The following is a 25,535-nucleotide window of genomic DNA, read 5'->3' as shown; positions in this document are numbered from 1 at the left end:
TTAAATTAAACAGGTGTAAAAGTGAAAAAGAAACAAAGAGGTAGCCGGTACCAGACTGAAACTTATTTGCGTTCTTAAACCTGAATGTAATACTGTGCATTTACTATATTCTTAGCATAGGCATACCAGTGTAGGGTACTGTCAATTCATTTTGTAATAAGTGGCTTTTTAAGAATTGAGAAATGCTTTGAGCATTGAGAAAATGTTAAATTAATAAATGTGTTACCATACTTGGACCTGAAATGTCAGATTCCCTGATATGATGTCTGCGGACATAATGCGGCAGATGTCGGTTATGTGGAATTGTACAAAAAGGAACTGTTACACAAAGAGCAACTTTCGACCACCATTTTTTAAATCTTCTTTTATCCTAACCTCTTTAAACGTTATACGTAAATTGATTTGACACTGTATCAATTATCAAAAGGAAAAAGTATTAGTTGCTTGTAATACATGGGTGGACTGAACAAACTAATATTTACAAAGAGTGAATGTCGAGAGAATGGTGACGAGATGAGAGGCAGCCATGTCCAGGTCAGACAAGCACGCTAACCCCTTTTGGCAGTTGAGAGGGCAGGTTCAAGGCCTGAGTAATGGTCGATGGGAGGACGCCTGTATGTATGATTTACAAGGTCACATAAAAACAAAAAGTGTCAACTTGCTCAAACAGCAATCAGCACACACGCACACACAGATTGACTGCTTCCTTCCTTTGTGAACAGCTGACTGGCCAAGTGAGAGGATATTGGGCCGAGGAGTCTGTCTCCTGGAGAATCAGTACACACACCAAAAATACACAAACAGAGCTGTGTCTGCAGGGTTGAGATTCCAGCTATTTGGGTCAGCATAACAAACAAGAGGCTGTGTGAAAGCTTGAGTGTATATGCATTGTATTTGTACTGAATCATTGCCATGAATTCAGATCCATCTAGCGCCATATATCTCATAAAAGGCTAAAGCATGAACATGGTAGCCCAAGACAGACAAGACAGGGACATATATATATATACTTGTTCCATACATTTGGCAAACATTGCATATAACAATCCAGACTAACAGGGAATAAATGTATTATTTAGAATTAGTTTAACAATGGCTCAGCAGTAAGCTGAAGCCAAATAGAACAGTGACAGGATCAGCCACTAGATATGTATGCAGATGTTTGTTTAGTCTCTTTTTCTGGCCTGATCGAACAGTCATAAAATAGTTAGCCCAATCGGAAAATAGTGGTCTGTCAATACCCACCCCCCCCCCCCCCCCCCCCCCAAAAAAAAATCCACATCCTTGTTTTAAAATTGGGCAAATTGGGAACATTATAGTGGTTATTTGAATATATATATTTTTAAAATTGGGCAAATTGGGAACATTATAGTGGTTATTTTAATATAGCCAACTGGTTGGTCAAGCTTTGGGTTACTACACGCGTATTATTGGTTAAGTAGTTTTCTAGACCCAACGTCGAAAAAATGGAGAGTCCCAGAAGTGTAAGCGCGCCCCCTTCTGGCAGCTATAGGTATGGTTAGTGTTCAGAAGCAAAAACTCCCGTGTCAAAAGTGGTATCAAAATAGGTTTTATTTTACATTTGACAACATTGTCCAACTGCATGAAAACATTTTGCATATAAACCTTTAAAAACAAGGAGACAATGTTTCCATTTAGCAAATTGTACAAAAGAATCATTCACAAAAAAAGTATTAAGTAAATCATGAACTCATTTGCATCGTAATATTAACCAAATCACCAAAGCACAAGGACAGTCTTAATGACAAATGTCAACAAATCCCTAAATCTTTCACACACAAACACACTAGTCTGTTATTTTTTTTCTTGTTAATTTTATTGTATGGCAATGTCTCCAATGTTTAGGCTCGTCAGCAGTCTTACTAGGCTACCATTTGAGTCAATAGTTTGTTTGTTTGTGCAAACCAAACGACTCCATGTGAAGTGGTTCCCCATTATTGTTGCTCTCTCCAGGTTGACTGGATATGTTAAGGCTTGAAATCTAAATGTTTTGAGGCCATTTATGTCCAACATGAAAGGCAAAGCGCTGCACATTTTGAAGAATAATGTAAATCACCTATATTCAAAATTGCTAAACGTTTTGCCACTAGTATTAATATCCTACTTATGACAAGTACGCCGCATTTCGAACATCTTGCAAAAATCAAACTGCAAGCTTTGGGATAATTAGAAGCCTTGTAAAGTAAATTGCAGTGGAAACCCTGACTGCTGCTATGAAAATCATGGATTCCAAAAAACGTTGTTTTTTTCAAAATGTAACAATTATCTCATCAGGCGTATTAATCCCCATAAGAAAGAGACATTCTTGTTCTAGGAAGACAGTTCCATAGCTTTACAGCCTATGTAGGGGCATTCCAGGTCATAAATGGACGCAAACGTTTAATTCTGCCAGTTTCCTGAGATAAATAAGCACATTTTTTCAAGCTATAAATATTTAAGCACTAATGACAATATTATCAAGTAAGGACTGCAATAGGAGTCTATGCAAATCAACTGGGAGTTTTCCGACAATAAAAAGGGCCCTAATAACCAACTGACTGGTAATAAAAATGGCATTTTAAATACCAGGGTCAGGAATTTATTCTGAAGCAGCCCTGGATTCTTCCTTCTTGATTGATTGATTTCACAGTTTAGTGCAGTGTTTAAGACTCAGTTTGAAGGACACTCTTTTAAATCAATAACACTGAACATGACCAGTCTAACGCAGAAAAATCAATCATCAGCAACACAGGCTTAAACTACAGCCTACGTTTTCATTCAACAGCGCTTGCTGGCAGCCCTTTTATATTTAAACAGAATACGTGTCGATTGTGTTGTTCATGCAGGTTCTGACGTCAATTGATTCAGATCATTATTTCACTGTGACCACAGGACATGGGGTAAAGGGCCAAAGGTTCATGTCTGATTTGGTTTTGGATTAATTTCAGAGAATGGAAAGGACCAACTCTTGCATAAGCAAAAAAAGAATACAACTGATATGCACGCATGCACAACAGTTTTGCATATCACAGGAAACCCTTACCACATAAGGCCTAGGCCTGTTGGATATAAATCTCACCGATCCGAAAACCAAGTCAAACCATTGCATCACTTACATCTGCATTCGAAAATATACAAATGTCAACCAATACACAAACGTGCCATCAAGCCTTTGCACTCAGAGCAAAAGCAAAATTAAGTATTACGGTTCCTTCTCTTGTTGAAAAAAGCCAACTAGTAAATCAATGAGGGGATGAGGGGATAGAGAATGAATGACGCAGCCACCTCATAACAGTCATACACCACATTGCTCATTAGAATTAGTGTTACCACATTAAGTCCAGTTACGGCCACATAACCATAGACAAATAACCCTCTCCCCAATTTTTCTCTCTTAACAAAATGAATGCTGTTCCAACGTAGAAAAAGAAAAAGTCTGCCATTAACACAAGCATAGCGAAGCAGGAAGTGCTTGTTAGTAGAAGTCCATTTCAGTAAATTCATGCCTCTGAGGACCAACTGCTCCCTCTCCCTGGTACACTCTGAACATGGCATCCATCATCCCACCAAAACCATACGCTAAACATTTTTCCAAAGGGAATGCAGGAATTAACCAAAGGAAATCATATTTGTCTTTCCACTTTCACCCCTCCTCTTTCTCAGCCATTTTGATACCAATAGAGTGTTCTCATTCGTCCCAATAGCTGCAAAAGCCTTCCCCTCACAGATGAGGCCACATCCGCAAGTTCTGTGGGACGGCACAGAGTGATCACTGACCCCGAGAGTCAGAGTCCGTGTCGGTCGGGGGCGGGGAGGAGGGCCCCAGCTTGGATCCCTCCACAAACATGTTGGGGATGTCCTGGCCAAAGTAGATCTTACTGTTGGTCGCTATGGACTGATACTTCATCAGCTCAATGTACTCGGGAGTCAGCTTCAACTGTGGGGGAGAGGGGGGGGAGAGAGACACATAGAGACACAGAAAAAGAGAGAAAGAGAGACATAGACAGAGAGAGAGCAATAGATAGAATGAAGTACAGTACAGAGAGAGGGGGGGGGGGGAAGGAGAGGGATGTTAGCAAGAGATAGATTATAAACACTGTTGAAAGGCTGCTTATGCGTGGTATTCAAGTTGACGCCATAGTTTACCGTGTTGGCTTCGGCGAACTTGGCGGCAGTGTAGTATTCTGCATCAGCCCTGGCCTTCCCCCTGGCCAGGAAGGCAGCGTCTGGAACAAAAGAGCAGTGTTGAGAGACGCCGCACATGACAACCCAGAGCCACCAGAAAGACCCCCCCGAGGTACGTGGTCCCGTACTCCTCACATAGGCAGAGGACAGTCTGGTGGTGAGGGCAGCGGTTCCCACTGGTTTGGTCAGCACACCAGCCCGCCATCCCCCTCTTTGTGAAGAGAGTAGATGCTGCCCACCCCTACACACATCCATTCCCACAGTGGTTGGTAAAAGTTATGTATCCAGTGTTCTTCCCAGGATGTTTACACGGTGGCACAGGCACTTCCACCTACTCGATTTCTTTATTAAGTAGTCGTGTAAAAAGCAGGATAATGTAGCGAATTATCTGGGAAACTCTGGGTAAGGGTGTGTGACTCCCAGCAAGGTACTGAGTTGCATCCACAAAGTCTGCAGCCTAACCACTAAACATCCTTGAGCGTGAGGCCCATCCTCTACCTGATCATTAATGACCTGTATCGGAGTTCACTCCAAGTGGATTTGGATCAAATTGTCTGCTAGACGACTGAATCGTAAATAGTTAAATCCGAGGGCCGGTTGGTCGTTACCCTCGATCTGAGAGATCCTCTTCTCGGTTTCCTTCTCCATCACCTTCTGTTGGAAATGGATCTCTGCGACCTGGGCCTGCTTCTGAGCCTCTGTGGGGACAGTCACAGAAACAGAGAAGGTTCATACAGGGTGATTTGTAGCACTAGAGACGGCGGTAGAGGGGCACATTAACACAAGAACGGCCGTTCAGACAACGTTGCTCAGGGCAAAGTATATACGTCAGGTGGAAATGTACTGCAGTACAAATGTTGTAGCTACCAATGATGGCTTTCTTCCTCTCCGTCTCTGCCTCCTTCTCCACCACCTTCTGAGTCTGAGCCGTTATAAGCAGGCGGGTCTTCTCTGCCTCCCTGTGGACAAGAGTCACAGAGTCTAAGCTTCAGCTTCTATCTGCTTCGACACAAGCTGGGCGCACTAAGGACATACGAGAAAGCGGACCCACTTACATGAGTTCAAAGTTTCTCCTGATTGACTCTGGGATCTTTGGTTTGGTAACTCGAACCGCCTAATGGTTAGAGAACGGGGGTGGTGGGATGAGAATCAGTGGTTAGAGAGTTTAAAGATTGAATTTACCCTAGTTACAGTTTGTTGGTATGGTTTACATATAAGTTATGGTCTATTTATTTTATTTTTTAAATAAGTCACTTAAATGTCATTTTATCCCCAGTTACCTGAATTGTGAGTCCAGGCGCCATGGCATTAAGATCCTTCTGCAAGGCAATCTTCATATTTTCATCAATGATATCTGTAAGCATAAAAACAAAGACACACAGGTAAACCCATTATAGAGTGAAAGTACCAAATAGAGCAGTATGCTTTATTTGGGCATGCATATGTTTTGTTGTGCCAATGTCCACTCACCAAACAACTCAATGTAAACCTCCTGTAGAGTGTGTACACTGCAAAACTGGTTGAGTTCATGGTGGATTTTGTTAAAGATGAGGGTTTTGTCATAATCAGCAGTGTAGTTCTTCACTACATCCACCACTACAGAAAGGGGAGGAAGAGTACACACACACGTATATATTCAGCTTTTGCTGAAACATGGGTTGTTTGTCTGAAGTATACAAGAGCACATACAAGATGGCAAGTCAGCCAATCACAAAGAGTGATTACACTTACTTATGTGTTAGATCAAAAATAGTTTAGTATTTGGTTGCTTTTCAATAGCAAAACCAGAATATAATATGGTCTCAAAGGACCATTTGGAATGTGCATGGAATTCTACATGATTTGAAAGGACCCCCATGTTCCCCCTAGGTGAGATGTTGATCAGCCATTACAAGCCATTTCACAATCTAGCCTCAAAAGACATCACACGTTACCACCTAGATCTAAGACAAATAGATCAATCTACTTGTTGTTTCAGTCCACAAATATCTGGGAGGACACTGCAACATGAGATCATGGTTAATCCACATCACACCTGGTGGTAAAATAGGGGACCTTTAAGAGTAAAGGTTCAGAAGTAATTAAAGTTGCTATTTGTATAAACATGCTCTATACCTGCCGAGGGGACCAGCATGTTGACTACCTCTATCCTGTCAAAGTAGATCATCACACCACCACTGTGGAAAATGGAAGACACCAAAAACATTATAGACTCTACTCCAAGTTTGATTTTCATTAAAAATACGACACAGACTGCTCCAAACCTTACCTAGTTCCACATGGCACATTCTTGATTTCATCAGTTTGAAGCGTAGTCTGAAACCAAAGGATGCAACAATGTCATCTTGTTGCAGAACACAAACTGCCAAGCTTGGTGGCTCAAGCCAAGTGTATGTTTTGCAGAGTGAGAATGTGAGGGTACCTGCACAGATCTGAAGGTGGTGATGAAGGGTAGCATGATGTGATACCCAGGGCCATTGGGTGCAGTCAGCAATGCTCCTCCCCTTTCACGAACACAGACAGACACACACTTAGTTGATAGTACTCACAATAAAAGGAAATATGATATCTTGAGCATTGTTTGATTGTACACCTGTCTGCATGCAATTTAGGTTGGGTTGAAGTCAACTACTTTCACCTGTCATGTGTCAACAGTGGAATCTGAGACTGGAAATGTATGTTTGTTTACGTGCCACTAAAGTGAGCTATCCTGTTTTTAACCAAATTGTAGTCTTTATCTTACAAAGTAAAAAAAATACATGAGAATTACACAAGTATATTAATGGATCTAGACCCTGAACAAGAACAGTTAAATATAAACAAAAAACAAAAACTGCTGAGATCAAACACATATCTCACACTTTAATACCTGTAATAAACCGCAAGATGTCCTTCTTCAATCTTATGAATGGATGAGTGTAGCAGGATGGCCATGAGTCCTGCTACTGTAGCAACTACTGCCCCTACGTGTGCCATAGTCATCCTCTGCTGCACTTACCTGCATAGACCAACATTACAAGTTCAAATATAATGCTATAAACAAGCATGAAAAGAGAGAAGTGTCAAGTTTACTTTAGTGTGGCTAGTCATATGGGACTAGCCTCATATGTTACACACAAAAAATGGGTAGAGTGTATAGTGATAGGTTTAGGTGCAGCATTGTTATCAACTGGTTAGGGTTACTACTATGACATACATCAGTACTCAAACCTGTGACGGACTAAACGTGCAGCGATATACCGTCAAGGCCATCTTTAAAGTATGCTACAGTCGTACAAAGAGAATGTGATCACTCAATACTTTCAAGAGAGCCCTGCAAGACACAACCTGCTAGCGTTTACTCAGTAGGTTAGCCTGTAACGTTAGCTCGATGGGTGCTACCCAGTGGTCATTCACTGCAGCTAGCATAGCGGAACAGTTACACACTACCCTATTTACTTGAAATACGCATTTAATGGACCACCAAAACACGAAACGCCACCACAAAACTATCAACTCACTGACAGTGGCGTTCAAGCCCCATGCTGCTATTATTAGAAATCCAAAAGTAATGTTACGATAGCATTGCGAGCTAGCTCCAAGGAGCAGGCTCGGAAGTGAACGGTTCTTATGGATTTCTGTCCTCTTATTGGTCGATGACACTAAACCCGATGTTAAATAAGCGTTGTGCAAACGTTTCTCTATTTATGAAAAGGTTGCAAAATGTAAAAAAGCGTTAATTACCACTCCACTGGACAGTCACCTCTTCTCTCTGTATCATTCAGTTCACGACAGCCCGAACCCATCTCTCTACTGCCGCCTACTGGCTACTGCTTCTCCCTTCTCAGTTCCAACGTGGTCCCTCGCTGCTAATTTGGGTAGTCATTTGAAAGGGAAAATAGTCATTTAAATTCTGAAAGTAAAATATCTGAAAGGTCCTATATGCTGCCGACTATTTACTATAATTTTGATTGAGCCTATATGGCTGTAATCAAGGTTCCCTTCAAATCAGTTTCATTGTAAATAAAAAAGGTCACTCACCTAGAACAATCCTCAATATACAAACTGACGGACAATTACAAACCAACAAGCATTCTTTATTAATGTAACATTTTGACAAACAAATTGGTATCTAAAGATAGATTTGGCACATACATGTCATACAAGTTTTGTCAAAGTCAAATTCTTGTTCTTCACTCCAACAAATAAATAGAGCAGACTGGCATTACATTCACACATAGCTTTTAAAATATGTTTAAACAGTAGTGTCCTAGCTTATGCTGCTAAATAAATGCATGATATTTTGAGTGTGCATCGGAAAGGATTGAGCCAGTGTATGGTTCTTCATATATTAAGATGATCACCATCAGGCAGACTTCATTCATTATATACAACTTTATGAGATCAGAGATTGAGCTTTTCCTGAATCATGCTGTATCCAACTCCAGTCCTCATCCTAGAAAATAAAAGGGGAGAAGGGGCTTTTAGGGTTCATATTAATCAACTGAAGAGTGCTCTTGCCCATATTAAGTAACGTTTCAAAATAAAACCCACAGAGGTATGACACTTTTCTTTACATGAGTACTGTAAATGGCACATTAAATAGATAGTGTATATGTTTCATTACATTCAGTACTGATTACATTTAGTACTGTACCATGACACTGTTCCCCGTCTCTTGAGTCGTGTCCTGAAGCAGAGAAGTCAGTTGACTGAGGTAATGCTGATTCTCTTCCAATAATTGATGAACCGTCGCACTGAAATACCAGCAGCCATAAGATAAACACAGCGCCAGGCTCCGAGTCCTCTCACAAAACATTCTAGATAGATATTTCGAGACACCAAGAGAAAGGTTTTTCCAGTAATGTTGGTGGGCTTACCTTGCAGTTGTCTTGTGAACAGTTGGTAGTGACTGAGGTTCTGTCTGGGCCTAAGAACATTATAAAATAGTTAGTATCTAGTCATATAGCAGAACGTTTTTGCTAAAGTCAAGTATATGTTCGATATTAGAGCAACGGAAATGGCGCTTCACAAGCAAAAATCTCAACACATATGGAGCAGTAATACTATTTATAAGAAACCACATTATGGTTTTACAGCTTCAATAGCAATGTCCTTTGGACTTCATATATGCTGGAGTGAGGGAGTTTTATGTGAAGTGAATTTTATTGTGGGTCAGTATACTCACTCTGGCAATCTTCAACAGATACCAGAACTCTTTCTGTCGCTTCATTTGCATCTGCATCACTGTCGTCTCCGCTGCCTTGATGCCCTCTACCGCCCCCTCCAGCTTAGGGAACAGATCGACGATGCGTTGTTTACACACCAGTATGGTGCTGTTGAAGACAAGAGAGCCAAAAACAAAATCATACATTTTTTCTGGAAATTGTGTAAAGGGACATTGTATATGTTTTCTGTTGTTGAGCCTTCATGCTAACAAGGAGACTTCACAATGGTTAGATATCACTACATTCCTCAATTAGGATGCCTTGCAAGCTTAGTAGTACTAGTTTCCTTCAAGTCAATTCACAGCCCATTTACAGTTTGCTGAAGTTACTACTCCGATAACAACAAACAGAAAACTTACATACCAGATATACACTTACATGATCATTACATTGATCTATTTCATGACTTAAAATAAATGGTTTAGGTTACAATACTTCAACAAACATGTATTGTGTATATTGTATTAGATATAAATATATATATATATATATTTTTTTTTTTTTATAGTATATATACATGTAACTTTTGTATTAGAATTTTAACATACAACATATGATTAAAATGTTGCTGTCCTGCACTGTTGCTGTCCTGCAAGAAATACCTCAGGTGAGTGTATAAGTCCTTCAACACCCTGTCCTGGTTCTGTACTGTCTGAAGAATAGCTTTTACCATCTCGGAGCTATCGCTGTAGCCGTGTGGGGGGTCAGGACCTGCACAGAATATATATGACTCATAGTTAATTAAATCCACCTGAGCCATGTTGAGACAATCAGTTACTTACACACACAGGTACACAAATGCACACACACGGTCCACAGATGTGCACAACACACAATTAAAACGTTATACCGTACATATTTCACACTAACTTTTGCATTTGGCTTTTAGTTGCTTGTAGAGTTCAATAGCTTTCTCCTCCCTGAAAGAGGAAACAAACAGTGATACATAAACGCACATAATTACCCATATATATTACAGCTTCTACAGAATACTGAAATACTGACAGCTGTCCCATAACGTCTCCTTGGCTGCGAGCGAATGGACTTCTCCTCAACTCCACAATCTCACAGTGCAGAGAGACAATCGCTTCATCCAGATAACCGACCTCAGCCACCTACAGAGAGAAAAAGTTGAGATACAGACCCACGTTAACACTGACCACTCTCTGTTTTTGAGTTAGGGTAGGAACATAATATATCACAAATAATATATTGTGATTGAAGGAGAACATCCCACCTGTGCAAACGCAGCAGCCTTCTCTTCGTTTTCATTCCAGGTCTTCAGCATCTTCTCTGAAGCTGGAGAAACAGTTCCCCCAGAAAGAGATAGATACAGGAAAGGTCACATGGTTATACTTCCAGCTGAAAGGTTCTGGGTTCAGATCTCAATGTCCACAGCCTACCTGTAGGCATCCTTGAGATCTAAGATGCATAATCTTTAACGGTGGCTTTGGATAAAAGTATCTGCTTTGTGACAAAATAGTTAAATAGTAGAGCCCCATTACTGGGGCAACAGCCTAAGATCTACTCACAGATGCCCGTGTGTCTTTGCTCAGAGTAGAGCTCCAGGTCGTTCTGGATGCTGATCTTGAAGAAGGCCAGTTTAGCTCTGAGCTGCTGGGACTGTGAGAACAGCATGTTCTTGTAGCGCGTTAGGTTTGTGTTGTAATGTAGCAGACTCCGCCTACACACGCACAGGAATGTAGATAGATTGGTTTGGATTTCTAATCAACATCCATGTGTGGATTTTCCAATCCAGATTTTTCCAATCTAGATGTTTTTTTGTGTGCCACAATATAATAAACTACCCTATACAAGAAAGCATTGATTCTGGTCAAAAATTATTACGCTACATGGGTTCATTGCTTGTCTAATGAACCCTGGATTGAGTTGAGCTCAAACAGCATGCATCCGATTACATCAAAGATTGATTGAATCCGGTCTGCGACATCGCTCGAGCCCGCTCGACCCCGCGCGTCCGAGCGGGTTCACCTACATCCCGACCGGTCCATCCACGGATGAGGTGCCCTTGAGCAAGGCACCTGAAACCCCCACCTGCTCCCCGGGCGCTGCACTGCGGCTGCCCACTGCTCCGGGTGTGCTCACCGGCTCCCGGATGGGTCAAAAGCAGAGAAAGAATTTCCCCCAAAAAGGGACAATAAAGGGTAACTTAACTTAACTTAACTTACATGGCGGCCTCCCGACCCTCATACAGCCGGACGTAGTCCTGCTTCAGCCCGCAGATGTAGCTGACCGCCTCTCCCCACACCTTCCTCAGCGCGGCGAGCGGCAGCTGAGTCTTCGTCTCTCTCACTGTAACGGACCACATGGCGTCATGCTGACGGCCGCGACGACGACAGCACTAGACACACGAGGAAAGCATTAGCGCTCTGGTGGACCGCTCACCTATGAAGTTGACGCTGTCCGGCAGAGGTCTGGCAGTCAGCGGGCCAGAGTACTTGGTGAGGCTCTTGTCGAAGAGGTACACTATGGACCGGTCCCAGCCGGACTGTGGAGCAGAGCACCCATTAATGAGCCAGCGAAAGTGAGGTGGTCTGTGTATAGAGCTGACGTGGGCTCCACAACACATGACGGTAGGAAGATGTTCTGATAAGAAGAAACGCCACTTGGCTGAATATGTGGCGCAAACACCAGGGTGTAGAGTGACATGATTCTGCCAGGATAGTTGCCAACTTCCAGCTCCGGTCACATGTTAAGCCCTGCTGTCAAATTCATCGGATCGTTTGGGCGATGAATATATTATCGTAGATGCAAAACTTTTATTCAAACAGCCAGCTGTGAAGCACTACTGCTGCCAGCTGCTCTTCATGTTGTGTGGCCTCAGCATTAGCGCAACTGCTCTAAAAAGTAGGTCATGTCACAACCATCAATTGTGTATCGCCAAATAATGGTGTATTCAAAATAACCCGTAGATTGTGTTATTTGCACAGTAGAAAAGAATAGCTCATGCAGACCTGAAATTGATGTGGATTCTCATAATATAGCAACTAGCTATGTCCCCCCCTCCTGAATTCTACATTGGCACTTGGCACAGTGCCCTTGGCACTCCAGCATGGTAAAGCAGTCATTATCTCACTATGATATCAATAATCTTAGGTCTAAACGTACCAGCCCCCCTGGGAGACCGTGGGCGGGAGGCCAGCGAGGGTCAAGGGAGATGCCCGTCTCCAGGAGCAGCTCCTGGCTGCGGGGGAGGATGTGTGAGTGGGTGTGGGTCTCCAGCCGCTGCTGCAGGGCGTGCAGGCTCTCCTCGGGGCCCAGCACTATGGAGTGCAGCTGGGCCGACGTCATGTCCAGCACGTGGATCACCTTGGTGGGGTTGGGGAGACAAAGTGTTGAACATTGGTGTCCACTCAAAGTAGAGAATCTCACATCCACACATGCATAGACGCATTCACACGCCAGCTGTGGTGTCAAACGTGCAAGGAAACAACCGGCACGGTGGAAAAAGAGAGGGATAAGTATCTAAGAATCTCATTGAAGGTTGCAGGAACCGAGGATTGAACCAGTGACCCTTCAGTTGCTAGGACTTTCTTCATAATGAATTACATTGATCGTGATGAATGAGTCATACATACATAATGTATGCATGAGTCTCTTGAGAAGTGCCAGAGTGTTTACCTTCATGTTGAGAATATTGTGTAATGTAGTGTAAAAGCAGGGCTGGTTGCTGTCGGGGTCTGAGCCCCCCCCACGGGTAGCAGGGTCCCACAGGAGCAGCATCTGCAGAAGAGACTCAACCGGTTCCAGTAAGGGTCTACACACACACTCACACACAAACAGACACACACATAATCATGAGTGAGGTGTTTTGGAAACAATTGTACCAAATGTTACAAGAAAACTAGGACGGATTTTCAAGGGCACCTGCTGAGATTGTTCGGATAGGGAAGGTGTGTCGAGAATCTGACTTCTCCATTCATGTCCTCGACAGCCATGATATCTTTAGGACCCTTATTCTTCACTTTACTTGTCCTAAAAGACACTCAAAGTTAATAAACTGCCACCGTAACCGAAGAAAGGAAGTAATAGTGTGTGGCTGTGTAGCGTCCTCACCACTGAACAGGTTGCATGTGGTGTAGAAAGGGCCGAAAGCCACACACGCACTCAAATATCATTGTCCCAAAACTCCAGTAATCCACAGTCACAGTGTAGGGCTTATTCTCAAAAAGCTCTGGAGCCTGAAAAACATAAATAATAATATTATGGGCTGTGTTGCTTAGGCCAGTGTTTTAAAACATGTGGCATACACTGCAGGTTGATGGTTGAAGGTTGAAATGTACAATAGAAAAAACAATATAGATAATTGTTCTGTAAGGAGGAGACAAAAGAGAGAGAGAGAGAGAGAGAGAGAGAGAGAGAGAGAGAGAGAGAGAGAGAGAGAGAGTGCACTGGAGTAGTACTGGAGTAGTTTGCTAAACACTTGGAGCATTAGCAGCATTGCTAACTTTTCTTTCCACCATTTCCCACTGGCCATGGCCAGTGGGAAATGCTGGTAACCAATGCTGGTAACCAATGGCTTAGAACCTTTGGCATTGAACTTGCCATATTTGCCATGATGCTTACCAGATACTGCAGAGTACCAACAAACGACGTGCAGAGGCTGCCCTGGTCCAGGTCCTTTGCATAGCCCAGATCAATGATTTTGTGGACGAGCTGTGGTCAAAATCATCAAGCACACATGACAACACTCACAGAACAGGAACATGGCCCATGCATGTATGTAGGATAAGCAGAGCGCACCTTTCCCCCGACATCCTGAAGGACAATGTTCTCTGGCTTGAGGTCTCGGTGGATGATCTTGTTGGCGTGGAGGTACTGGATACCAGAACCTAAGCAATAGGCAACCTCATTGCCATTGGTGCATATGCCATATGTAGATGTGTTTCACGCGCAACTGGCAGCTATACACTGTAACCAGCCTTATTATTTCAGTGATTTATGTGTGTCAACATGGCAAAACAACAACAAACAAAGAGTATTAAATCTATAAAAAATGAATGAGACACACCTATGTCACTGAGAAGTGAGAGAACCTCACTTTCCTTAAGCCCACAACAGTTTTCTGGCTTGTTGAGCATCTAGAAGAAGAAATGATTTTTAGTCAATCTGTGAAACCTTAAAAGTATGAGACATAATATAACAAATGACAAAAACCCCATCCCTACAATTCTAATTGTGTAAATGTAGCCTACCTTGCGTAGATCTCCTTTGGAGCAGTACTCCATGGCCAGTAGAGGCAGATCATTAAGTCCAATAGAACTCAGTTCTACTGGAACTTCTCTCGCTTCCACTACATTCACATGACTCAGCCTGCGGTTGGAGGTTTGTTGACACAAAGGAAACAGCTTAGTTTGTTCAGTAGTCCACTGTTTGTATATATATTGTCTGCATGCTGGCCTATCAAAAATGGGTGTTACGCAAGCCATAATTACTTTTTCATTATTTGTATCTCTCTGCTCCAGCGATCTTTGTTCTTTTGGTTCAATTCTAGACGACAAAGTTTCAAGGCAATCTTGTCTCCCGTCTCCTGTTCCAAGAAACACATACATTGTTTTTTTTTTTTTACAAATAAGGAATAGATAAACAATAAATAAAGGATGCACAACATTAACATTACGTAATTCAGCTGAAGCTTTTATCCACATCCACTTAAAAGTGAGGCAATCAAAGCATACAACCAAAAGTGTAACTACAACAATTCATAAACGTGCTGCATAACAAGGTAAAAAAAAAAAAGTGATGGTCAAGTTCGTTAGAGCCATAGAACATCTCAACAAAGCGCCTCCTAAATTCAAAAGGTTGAATGTAGGCCTACTAACCAGATGTTGGTATAGGTTCACATGGCCGAATCCTCCTGTCCCTAGCCTCTCCTTCATCTCCCAGGGCCCGCACTGCTGGGTCTGCCTGAGGGCAGCTCTCTCCATGGTGTTCTCGACCTGGAAGTCCTGGAAACGGATGACAACCCTTCTGTGAGGAGTGAGGACACCTTTTGGATGATAGCAATCAACAACAATCCGTGCATGGGGCAGGTACACACAAATCAGTCTAACAGTCTAATAAAGACGCAAATAAAGTTTTTAAAAGGAGCTATACACGTTATTGGAACCTTTATATGCATGCTATTATGTAGTTGCTAGTTCGCCTATTTGAATCCATGTGTGAAATAAGATATCCATGGGTGTTGTTCATTGGGCTCTTCGCCTGGTTTTCTTTTCCCTTTGTTTTTCGATACTTTAAATGGTAAGCAGGGACACAAACTGTGTAGGCTTCAGCCTTTTAAACTTACCAATCAGTCAAACTAGTCCCAATCAGCTTTCATCACTGTTAGTATACATGGAAATCCCCATTGAAGTTGCATAAACATCGTCCACAAAGTGAAAGTACTTTTTACTTACGAACAGACACACTCTACGCATGCGTGAATGCGTAGTAGATGCACATGTAACCGGGATAAGCAGCATGCTTGCAGTCTTGGCTGCGTTATTGTTTGGCGATCAGCGGTCACATGACTACGACATGCGGGCAGTACGAGATTGGGCGTTTCTCTTAAATCTCTGCCGATCACGCCCTTACACATAAATTACTACTTTGTTATTAGCTTATTAAAATGATTCTGATGTCTGCAATAAAAAAGCGCAGTTTAATACTTGTCCAGCAATGAGGCGCAATTTTTTTCACTAGATGGCGCACTGCGTGCAGTTTTTAATTTCACGCATGAGTAAATCACGTTATGATAGGCTACTAATCCACGCTTTTGTAGTCTACTCTAGACTATATTCATGTAAAGCACAGCTCTCTGGTTTACCGAGCTCCACTACGAAAAGCCTTAAACGTATGCAGAACGCTGCTTCTAGACTCCTAACCGTATGAATATGAGCATTGAGCAATATTAGCATGTTTTTATTAATGTGCTGCTTTTATTTTCACCATTACCTTAGTCAGCATGAAATACGAACACAATGAGTAGGCCTAAATTATAATGAGATACTGAGTTAACTGTAAACAGTGAACTAACTGTTCATGCTTATTACTGATGAAATATTATTAATCAATGGTAAATGAAATTGACCCTTATTGAAAAGTGTTTTTGCCAATAAGTAATACTACAATAGACCTAGTAGGCCTATATATAAATGGCAGTGATAAGGATCAGGATCGTTAATTTGCGTGCAATTATGCGTTTCTCGCGATGCCTATATTGTGGATCGGGTCACGATGGTTTGTCATTTTCAGACGGTGTGACCCCAGAAATAAGTTGGCAAAACACTGCCATAGCAAATGCCCAAAAACCAAATGACTGATGCCTAACAACTGAGCAAACAGTGCAGAGCTAACAACTCAAACATAACAGAACGTTTAATAAATACCGCTGAGGATATTAACCACAGGTTAACAACTCATCATCGCTTGACCATGAGCCTCTTCGACCAACGCAAAAATGACTCACCTCACTTCGTATCGATGTGTGTAACGATGTTGTCTCTATGTTTAGGGTACTTCTGGCCCAGATGGCAACGGTTTAAAGATACCTGTTCATTTTCACATTTGTGACAGTAACTTCTGATCAAGGCGTTCCTGGGCCCTAGATCCTGCCTATATCCCTCAGCCCTCAACCAACCATAATGCTGTCTCTGTATTAGTGTGTTGCTGAGATTGTGACTGTACGCCTGACCACCCAACCTGACGGCTTTAAGCTTGCTCACTGGCCAGCACCTCATAACCATGGCCAATACTTAATTTATATTTCTAAAAATTTAATTCTACTTAAAATTGTTACGTTAATTATGGCACCAAATGCACTCCTAACCAATAGTTGAAGATGGGATCCCCATTTTGCGTTCCTTCCTTCTCTACGTTTCTTCATCCCATTGCTAGTGCTAGGGAATGTCAAACATATATGGCCTGTTGAGCCCTTTGAGACTGTAACTGTCTGCACAAATAAAATTTGACTTTACTTGATAATAATTAGGTAATAACTATACCACTAATATGGACCAGTACACTTTCTTTAAAAAAAAATGTCATTAGTCTTGAGCAAATCCTAGACCTATTGAGGCCTGTAGCACTGGCCTTAAGCTGTAGCTATACATGAGTCAAGAACGCAGGCTTAACTCATGCATCTTGTAACTGAGGAGGTCGTGTCTATCATTGAGTGAGGGGCCAGGCTATGGTTGCTGGGGACTGGGTAACCACTCACAGCCAAAGGGTGCTGGGTTCAATCCCCAATGTTCAGCCCCATACATGTTACCTTGAATAACATGTCTTGTGGCATAAATATGACTAATTTCTCTATATTTACTCTTTTTGCTCTTCCTTCCTCATTTCCCATAGATGTCAGCATTTTCTAAAGCCAATGTATTTTGAAACTAAAAGAAAACAATTGACTAAAGCTCAGTTGCGTCTGAAATAATGTATATTTAGTTACTAAATTAATGTAAATGATAACCTCAAAATATATAAAAAGGGAATGTAAAGTGCCACGAGAAGTTACAATTCACTACGTTGTTATAAAGGTAGGCGTATAGATAAACACTGATATAAAACGTGTGTTTGGTTCAGAAACGTTGAGATTCAAAGTATCCGTGGTTTGCAGAAACGTAGTCCTACAAATAGCTACCTTTTTCCCCGGGTGACTGGGTTGCCATATAACCATAACCATAACCGGATTGATTGGCCAGAGTGAAACCAATCAGCTGGACTTGCCACCCCTGCAGGTTTTGCAACACATTTATTGCAAAAAGTGTTCATCACATTTCTATGCGAAGGAGGACGTTTGCGAGGTTGCAGTAACCGACTAGAGAGATTGTCATCACCATGGTGAGTCGGAGGCCTCCTGGAAAATGGTTCAAGTAGAAACAAGTCATAGGAGTGAATGATGGGTCACAAGTTTGCAGCTGTCATTGAATTTATATGAATCTATACATTTGTGAATACTTTTCTGTGTACATCTAGGACACGAGTGTGTTAATATTTTCTATCACTGTCAACATACAAGTTAGAATCTACAGGCTTTGATGTGTAAATTCAAATTCAGCTCTCGTGTTTGGGAATATTTGATACAAGGGAAAATGTAAACATTCAAGTTCAGATTTATGTCCAACATGTTGTCAAGTTGTATCCTAAAAGTTCTCACATCAAATCAAAAAGCTCTTTCATTTTGCAACATCTTCACCTTCATGTTTGTCTCCCTCTATTTTTGTTTGCCTGCTTGAATTGAGCGTTCAAGAAGTTATATCTCTCGTGTGTGTTTGGACTCATTACTCATTTAATCTTCCTGTGCCACAGGGTCATGCTTACCTATCTGACTGAGGTCCTGTAATAGCATGAACCCAATTATCGTCTAACTCTCTAGGTGATCTCGGGATACACCACTCACACATGCACTCACATAAAGACACACCTGAGGGCACACAAACACATACACACAAACACACTCATACACGCTCATTCCAAGCATTACTTAGTCATAGTCCTGTGCGTGTTCATGCACCGGGAGAATATGTTTGCTAATTAAATGATTGTGACATGCAAGCCGTCCCCACACAACATATGTCAGCCTACGTTTTAGCAGCCCGAGGCCAGGTAGTGACAGCCTCTCTGGACATCCCCTGTCCAGCGGAGAGGAAGTATTACAACCTCCTGTATGGGGCAAAACAGCAACTGATGACTTCAATAGAGTTCCCCTTCCTGTGATTGGGTATTCGTGGTTTCAGTTTTCATCATTTGTGGAGATTTTTAAATAAACAGTCTGGCCCAGTGTCTGAATTATAATTAATTCAATACTGCTTTGCCAATTCATGAATGACCACCATTTTATTGGTTGTTAGATGATAGTCAAGGGTTGTGTAAGAAGATGAAAATTCTATCACTCTAGGGCAGTGGTTTTTAAACTGAAACTTTAAGGAAAGAAACCCTGACGAACTTGGCAGGAACTTTTGTATGTGTTTCTTCAGCCGCATATATTATGCAGTTAAAAAACTGCAATGTTAATTGAACTATACCTTATTGCACGACTTTGTTACTAGATACAGTAAAAACAGGTAAACAATCATTGTGTTGATGCAGTTTAATGGCTATTGTGGAATCATATTTTGAAAAAGAGAAAAAGAAAAAGAGGCTAAAGGTCTCAATGGGACTCACCTGGATAAATAAAGGTTAAATAAAATAAAATAAATAAAATATTTTGCCATACATATGTTGTCACCAAATCCAGTGGCCATATATGGTGATTTCGAAATTCATGATTCAATAGACAGACCACAGCGGAACTGCTCTGTATGAATCACATGACATGACGTCTTCCTCTGGCAAAGTTGTGTTGAGGCCTTATTTGATGTGGCTGTTACCAATCACTCAAACATAAGCAGTTATCCTAAGCCCCTCCCACTCACAGCCGTTTTATAAGTTGAAATCCCAGCAGATAAGACATTCAGACAAAGAGTTTCATCTAAATAGGTGGGAACGGGACGGAAGGAACTAGAATATTTCCACAGATTATGCAGAGAGCGCACTAGGAGCAAATTCCAGAAGACAGCAAAACCAAATAGCAGCCAAGTTTACAGAACAAGAGATACACCAGAAGTACAGTACAGGTATATTATCATTTTTTATACTTTGTGATTCAATAGAATATTTTTTAATGTATGTATTATTTGTTTATCTGAACATGCTCTGAAGACTGTATGTATAGAATGCATAACCCACCCTCATATATGTATGTATATACATGGACATCTATATTGACACACACACACATATATATATATATATATATATTTCATTTACACAAAAAAACTATGTATTTATTATTTATTTATTATTTATATTTATTTTACCAAACATGTACTATATTTTACTGTGGGTTGAGAACATACAGAAATACAGCACATACAGCAGATAGTTTCATGATAGACGGGAGATAATCTGGCATGTTCATTCATCAAGCACATGTCCACATCCAACTCTATAGATTGCACACACACACACACACACACACACACACACACACACACACACACACACACACACACACACACACACGCAGGCACAGGAAGATCCTCCTATAACAGTATCTCCTTTATCTTACATGCAACTGTGTGAGTGTGTATATGTGTGTGTGTGTGTGTGTGTGGTGTGTGGTGTGTGGTGGTGTGGGTGTGGGTGTGGGTGTGTGTGTGTGTGTGTGTGTGTGTGTGTGTGTGTGAATGCAGCTCTTTCAACTGAAATTGAAAACACAAAATCCCAGCAAAGAGGATGTTTCTAATTGTTTTTGCATGTCTTCTGCAGACTTCTTGGCTCTAACCCTTACTGTCAATTTGCAGTCAGGGAACAGAAATTCCCCTCGCAAACAAAGAGGAAGCTACAATGAGGAATATGAAGTTGTTAGTCATCTTGGTGTTCATCGTGGTCAGCATTGATGAGGTAAGCAACGCAAAGAGGAAACGTGGTGGCCAGGCTCAATTTAGCTTGTTTAACAATAAACAAGCTAAAATGTTAGTAAGTAACCAAAAATGTCTGTGGTCTTTTTTAGGTGTATTCACGTCGATGGTCCAAGCGACAATCTTCAAAAGCAAAACAAGCAGGTAAAAGAAAAACCCCAAACAAATCTCTTCTATAAATACACTAGTCTATCTGTCTGGTTGAGATGCACGTCCGACCTGGCCACTGTGTAACCTATTGCATCATGTCTTTGCAGAGAACATGTGTGTTTCCGGAGATGGGAGCAACTACAGAGGCACTGTTTCCACCTCAGCCTTTGGCCATCGATGCCTTTACTGGGACTCCTTCTCTTCCTGGAAGCATTATCACCCCTCCAAGGGCCTGGGGCCACACAACCACTGCAGGTACGTGGGTGTAGCTAACCACACCACCGCAGCATCTACTGTCTTACAATGGTGTACATTGGTTGATTGGTTGAGTTTTGTGGAATAATTTCATTGGTTTCTGTTTCGTAGGAATCCCAACAAAAGCCTGATGCCATGGTGTCTAGTGCAAAGAGGAAATAGATTAGTCAAAGAGTTCTGTGACATTCGCAAATGCATGCCCAAAACAGGTAAGCCAATGGAAACACCCCGATACACACTCACCCCTCTGTATAAATAATGTATCAAACTATTGTCCTGCTCCAGTAAGACATGTTGCCCAGCGCCTCTATGTCGCAATAGTGATTGATGATGATAGAACGCCCGGGAACAATTCTGACAACCTTATGTAGTGCGCTTCATCTCCTTTAAATTAAATGGAAACTCATAAATATTTTGCCATTCTGCATTTGATGTGACTCTATCTCTCGATCCATTCCCTGTCCCTTTTTACTTCAAGCTGCTCCTGTTACAACCATACAACCCAAGGCTTCTGCGGACACAGGTATGGGGACTCCTTACCTCCCTCATGTTGAATTGATCATTATCAATTATCCGATTATTTTGTATCATTCAATGATCTTTGATTATATCAATTAATAGTATGATAATCGATAACAATATGTCAACGAATAAACCTTATTGACATTAAAATATTCTATTCATACTACTACATCGTTCAAGCATTCTTGGAGAGAATTCTCACCTCCTTTGTGGTTTGGGTTTCCTCCACTTCAGAGCTGACCTGTGGCGAGAGGACTGAGCACCGGAGCAACAGGATCGTGGGTGGGGTCGTGGCACCCATCCAGGCCCACCCGTGGGTGTCAGCCATCTACCGGCAGCGTGTCGGCTTCCTGTGTGGAGGCACCCTCATCGCACCCTGCTGGGTCCTCACTGCCGCTCACTGCTTTCCTGATGGGTGAGCATGGCCTCAAACACACACACACACACACACACACACACACACAAGGGATTGCACACGCATGCAAACACACATGCATGCACACACACAAACACACAGACAAGCCCACACAGATAGACACAGATATACGTGTGTGCAAACACACACTCACCAACATGCACACACACACACACACACACACACACACACACACACACACACAGACAGACACATGAGAGCCGAGGCGGGCCCTGCTGCTGGGGGCCTACGTGGGGGTCCCAGGAGTGAAACCTTTATATCAGTGCGTTATTGATTTGTGTATCATTGGTGCTGAAGAGCTGACAGGTCCTTCATAATGCACATGTCCCTGCTGCCCCTCCCTCTCTGCATCCCTGGACAAACACAAACACAAGCGCATCTACACACATGCACACAAACACACACACACACACACACACACACACACACACACACACACACACACACACACACACATACAAAGACACACACTGTATAACATGCGTGATGATGTAGTGGCCATAGTGTTAAGGTGACGGCACAAAGCAAAGGAAGATACTGGATACCCTAACCCTAACCCTAACCCTATCCCCTCATGTCCACACCATAACCCCAATACCTACTCCTTAAAGTGGTGCTTCTGAAGTCACTGTAAGTCACTTAAAACCTAGTGTACACAAAGCTCAACAACTACATTTGTAAAGTAGTGAGTGTATGAGTGGTTTAATGGGGCGTGTGTTAACACTTGTTGGCCATCGGTCTCTGTCTCCATAGCGACAACACTCCGCTACGACGACTGTCTGTGCACCTGGGGAAGAGCGCCATCAACGAGACGGACGCGGAGAAGGAGCAGAAGTTCACCGTGGAACAGCTGGTCATACACTCTGGGTTCAACGACAGAGTGGAATATGAGAACGACATAGGTATGGCTGTGTGTTTGTGTGTGTGTGTGGTGTGCACGTGTGTGTGTGTGTGTGTGTGTGTGTGTGTGTGGGCAGAGAGACAAAGAGAGAGAGAGAACGAGAGAGAGAGAGACAGAGAGAGAGAGACAGAGAGAGAGAGAGAGAGAGAGAGAGAGAGAAGGAGAGCGAGACAGAGCGAGAGAGCTATGATTGTAATTTTCCAATCGTTTGAATGGTGAAGAGGGAAACATGTGTCGGACAGAACGTGTGACCGTGTGTTGGTGGTTGTGTGTGTTTTGCTTCAGCGCTGTTGAGGATAAAAGGCATTGATGGTGCCTGCGCTGCTCGGACCACCTGGACCCGCACGGTGTGTCTGCCACCCCCTCTCACCACGCTGCCTACTGGGATGCAGTGCACCGTCGCAGGCTATGGCAATGAGAGAGAACGTAAGTGTCCACTGAAAACTGTAGAGAAAAAACAATTGATTTGATTCACACGCGTTATGTTCTTGTTGATTTTTATTATAGTTGTATGCATGCTTGCTACTTCCCACCTCATCTAACCTAATCGACCTGGTCATCGGTCAACCAGTCAACCAACCCACAACAACAACATGACTGTTGCAGACTGCTGTGATCCTGACTGTGTGTGTGTGTGTGTGTGTGTGTGTCATAGGTGCGTGGCACTATTCCCAGTACCTGCGGGAGGCGAAGGTACAGCTCCTCTCACAGAGCCTCTGTAAGAAGAGGTCCTACTACGCTGATAAAGTCACAGACAACATGTTCTGCGCCGCCAGTCCAGACTGGAACACCGACGCCTGCCAAGTGAGTGTGTGTGTGTGTGTGTGTGTGTGTGTGTGTGTGTGCGTGCGTCTGTGTGTGTCTGCGTGAGTTTTAATGTGTTTGCGTATGTCTGTTTAAGTGTCTTTGTGGCTGTCTCTCTTAAGGTTTGTATTAATGATTGTGATTAATTATCAAGTACTCTGAATCAGACTACTCCTACAACCCGCTCACCACCGCTCTCCTTCCCCCAGGGAGACTCCGGGGGCCCCCTGGTGTGCATGGCGGAGGGCCGGGCCTTCCTCTACGGGGTGGTCAGCTGGGGCGACGGCTGTGGCCGGAAGAACAAGCCGGGTGTGTACACGCGACTGACCAACTACAACAGCTGGATCGCCCAGAAAACAGGCCTGCCGTCCTACACCACCGGAGCCATGTACCCCAAGAAGTAACCATGGTGACCAGCAGATAGAAGGACGACGGGATTATTCCAGTAAATGAAGTCAGAAAAATGACTCAATTTTGTCACTTTGGCACAGAGTAGCAGCCCCATGGAAAACAATGTGATGTATATTATGTGGTGTTGTTGTGTACTTATACGGTGCCATTTATGGCATCATGCAGGACTGTTTATATGCCAGTGTGTGAAATGATATTTCATTTGCATTTGAAATGTAAGGATATAATTGCTTTATTATTGTCATTGAACAAATATTTCTGATAGAGGCTGGCCCTCTGCTACTTATTATATATTTTTAATACTTTTTACTTACTTATTCTTTTGTGTTTTTGATTTATTATTATTATTATTATTATTTTTTTTTTAATTATTATTTTTATTATTATACATTAAATGTATTTATTTAAAATCACTGTGTCCTTTATTCACTCAAGAACACACATTCTAACAAATTATAACAAACAACAAATGACAGCGTTAAGGGAACATCTGTGGGTTGTTCTGGGAGGAAAACAGACGGCTCCTTCAGTTCTTGTATGGATTAAGATTTCCGTCCAGACGTCATAACTGATTATGTTGACGTTCTTAGGTCCACTGACAGTTACAAGCAATGGCTTCCACTTAACGCCTGAGGGCGCTGTTTACAGTCGTTGTGTGTCATCTAGAAATCCCAGGTATTGAAGAATGAATAGAAAACACTTACAATAAACAATAGCATGACGTATTTTTTTTAATCTCAGGGCTCTTTGTCTTGGATGATTTTATTTTCTACAATCAGTACCACACAAAGCTATCATTGAAAAAAGTCTCAATAAGCCTACACTGTACTAACGCTTATACAATGTATTATGAAAATAAACCTAAACCAGACCTGTGTACAGGTATATTTTGGGAAAATAATATATAAAGTGAAATGAACAAAATAAGGTCAGACTTAAAAAAGAGAATAAAAAGGTGAACATGAGAGCTAAGGGGAGGTTTGTATAGGGGTCAGGTGCAGGGGTGGCAGGCAGGGGGTGGGTGAGGGGGTAAGGTGGTGGGATAAAGGGATTTCAAGCCCTGATCCATGCACTGTGTAGTAGCACTGGAGCTGTTTATGCTCCTTGTGGTCCAGATGATGGTTCTTTGTCTAATACCACACACGTCTCTCACACCAGGCCCGGTCCATCAGCACTAAAGACACTAACACAAACAACACACA

General features: G+C 42.3%; 3 protein-coding genes across 4 annotated transcripts; 1 reads left to right on the top strand and 2 right to left on the bottom strand.

The window, feature by feature from the left end:
- Positions 1 to 1,552: 1,552 nt before the first annotated feature.
- On the bottom strand, positions 1,553 to 7,984 carry erlin1 (ER lipid raft associated 1). Its single transcript, XM_084470082.1, has 12 exons — positions 7,909 to 7,984; positions 7,055 to 7,183; positions 6,608 to 6,689; positions 6,455 to 6,501; positions 6,301 to 6,362; positions 5,656 to 5,781; positions 5,466 to 5,539; positions 5,241 to 5,299; positions 5,053 to 5,144; positions 4,794 to 4,883; positions 4,147 to 4,226; positions 1,553 to 3,937 (listed from the first exon to the last, which is right to left on the bottom strand). The coding sequence occupies exons 2-12, from the start codon at positions 7,165 to 7,167 to the stop codon at positions 3,770 to 3,772; spliced, it is 993 nt and encodes a 330-aa protein (XP_084326208.1). The 5' UTR covers positions 7,168 to 7,183; positions 7,909 to 7,984; the 3' UTR covers positions 1,553 to 3,769.
- Positions 7,985 to 8,250: 266 nt separating this feature from the next.
- Positions 8,251 to 15,816, bottom strand: LOC311350420 (inhibitor of nuclear factor kappa-B kinase subunit alpha-like). The gene is made up of 22 exons (XM_084470436.1): positions 15,703 to 15,816; positions 15,236 to 15,361; positions 14,849 to 14,943; positions 14,609 to 14,726; positions 14,425 to 14,494; positions 14,157 to 14,245; positions 13,980 to 14,069; positions 13,470 to 13,594; positions 13,281 to 13,388; positions 13,035 to 13,170; positions 12,522 to 12,722; positions 11,799 to 11,901; positions 11,582 to 11,705; positions 10,925 to 11,076; positions 10,630 to 10,691; positions 10,398 to 10,507; positions 10,263 to 10,312; positions 9,995 to 10,103; positions 9,353 to 9,500; positions 9,045 to 9,094; positions 8,822 to 8,921; positions 8,251 to 8,620 (listed from the first exon to the last, which is right to left on the bottom strand). The coding sequence occupies exons 2-22, from the start codon at positions 15,338 to 15,340 to the stop codon at positions 8,561 to 8,563; spliced, it is 2,205 nt and encodes a 734-aa protein (XP_084326562.1). The 5' UTR covers positions 15,341 to 15,361; positions 15,703 to 15,816; the 3' UTR covers positions 8,251 to 8,560.
- A 4,053-nt stretch (positions 15,817 to 19,869) lies between these two features.
- LOC311350385 (urokinase-type plasminogen activator-like) lies at positions 19,870 to 24,608 on the top strand. 2 transcript variants are annotated; one of them, XM_084470396.1, is made up of 11 exons: positions 19,870 to 20,008; positions 20,738 to 20,837; positions 20,947 to 20,998; positions 21,112 to 21,259; positions 21,371 to 21,468; positions 21,738 to 21,782; positions 22,016 to 22,196; positions 22,971 to 23,119; positions 23,404 to 23,544; positions 23,774 to 23,922; positions 24,132 to 24,608. In XM_084470396.1, the coding sequence occupies exons 2-11, from the start codon at positions 20,781 to 20,783 to the stop codon at positions 24,324 to 24,326; spliced, it is 1,215 nt and encodes a 404-aa protein (XP_084326522.1). In that variant the 5' UTR covers positions 19,870 to 20,008; positions 20,738 to 20,780; the 3' UTR covers positions 24,327 to 24,608. The 2 variants fall into 2 exon arrangements, with proteins under 2 accessions (XP_084326522.1, XP_084326521.1); XM_084470395.1 differs by having other exon boundaries at positions 20,703 to 20,837.
- The last annotated feature ends 927 nt before the right edge of the window (positions 24,609 to 25,535 follow it).

Source organism: Micromesistius poutassou (genome assembly GCF_964030765.1).
Source record: "Micromesistius poutassou genome assembly, chromosome: 7".
Lineage (NCBI taxonomy): Eukaryota > Metazoa > Chordata > Actinopteri > Gadiformes > Gadidae > Micromesistius > Micromesistius poutassou.
Note: the sequence above shows the minus strand (reverse complement) of the source record. Positions and strands in the feature narration are given on the sequence as shown.

Bases quoted from the DNA above. Each gene is read 5' to 3' on its own strand.
- erlin1 (XM_084470082.1), bottom strand. From the start codon at position 7,167: ATGACTATGGCACACGTAGGGGCAGTAGTTGCTACAGTAGCAGGACTC. The intron at 4,884-5,052 runs GTAGCTACAACA...CTGTCCCCACAG, and splicing joins GAGGAAGAAAGCCATCATTG to AGGCTCAGAAGCAGGCCCAG. The intron at 3,938-4,146 runs GTAAACTATGGC...TCTCCCCCACAG, and splicing joins AGTTCGCCGAAGCCAACACG to TTGAAGCTGACTCCCGAGTA.
- LOC311350420 (XM_084470436.1), bottom strand. From the start codon at position 15,340: ATGGAGAGAGCTGCCCTCAGGCAGACCCAGCAGTGCGGGCCCTGGGAG. The intron at 12,723-13,034 runs GTAAACACTCTG...AACCCCACCAAG, and splicing joins ACAATATTCTCAACATGAAG to GTGATCCACGTGCTGGACAT. The intron at 10,104-10,262 runs GTTAGTGTGAAA...TATTCTGTGCAG, and splicing joins ACTAAAAGCCAAATGCAAAA to GTCCTGACCCCCCACACGGC.
- LOC311350385 (XM_084470396.1), top strand. From the start codon at position 20,781: ATGAGGAATATGAAGTTGTTAGTCATCTTGGTGTTCATCGTGGTCAGC. The intron at 20,838-20,946 runs GTAAGCAACGCA...GGTCTTTTTTAG, and splicing joins TCGTGGTCAGCATTGATGAG to GTGTATTCACGTCGATGGTC. The intron at 21,260-21,370 runs GTACGTGGGTGT...TCTGTTTCGTAG, and splicing joins GGGCCACACAACCACTGCAG to GAATCCCAACAAAAGCCTGA.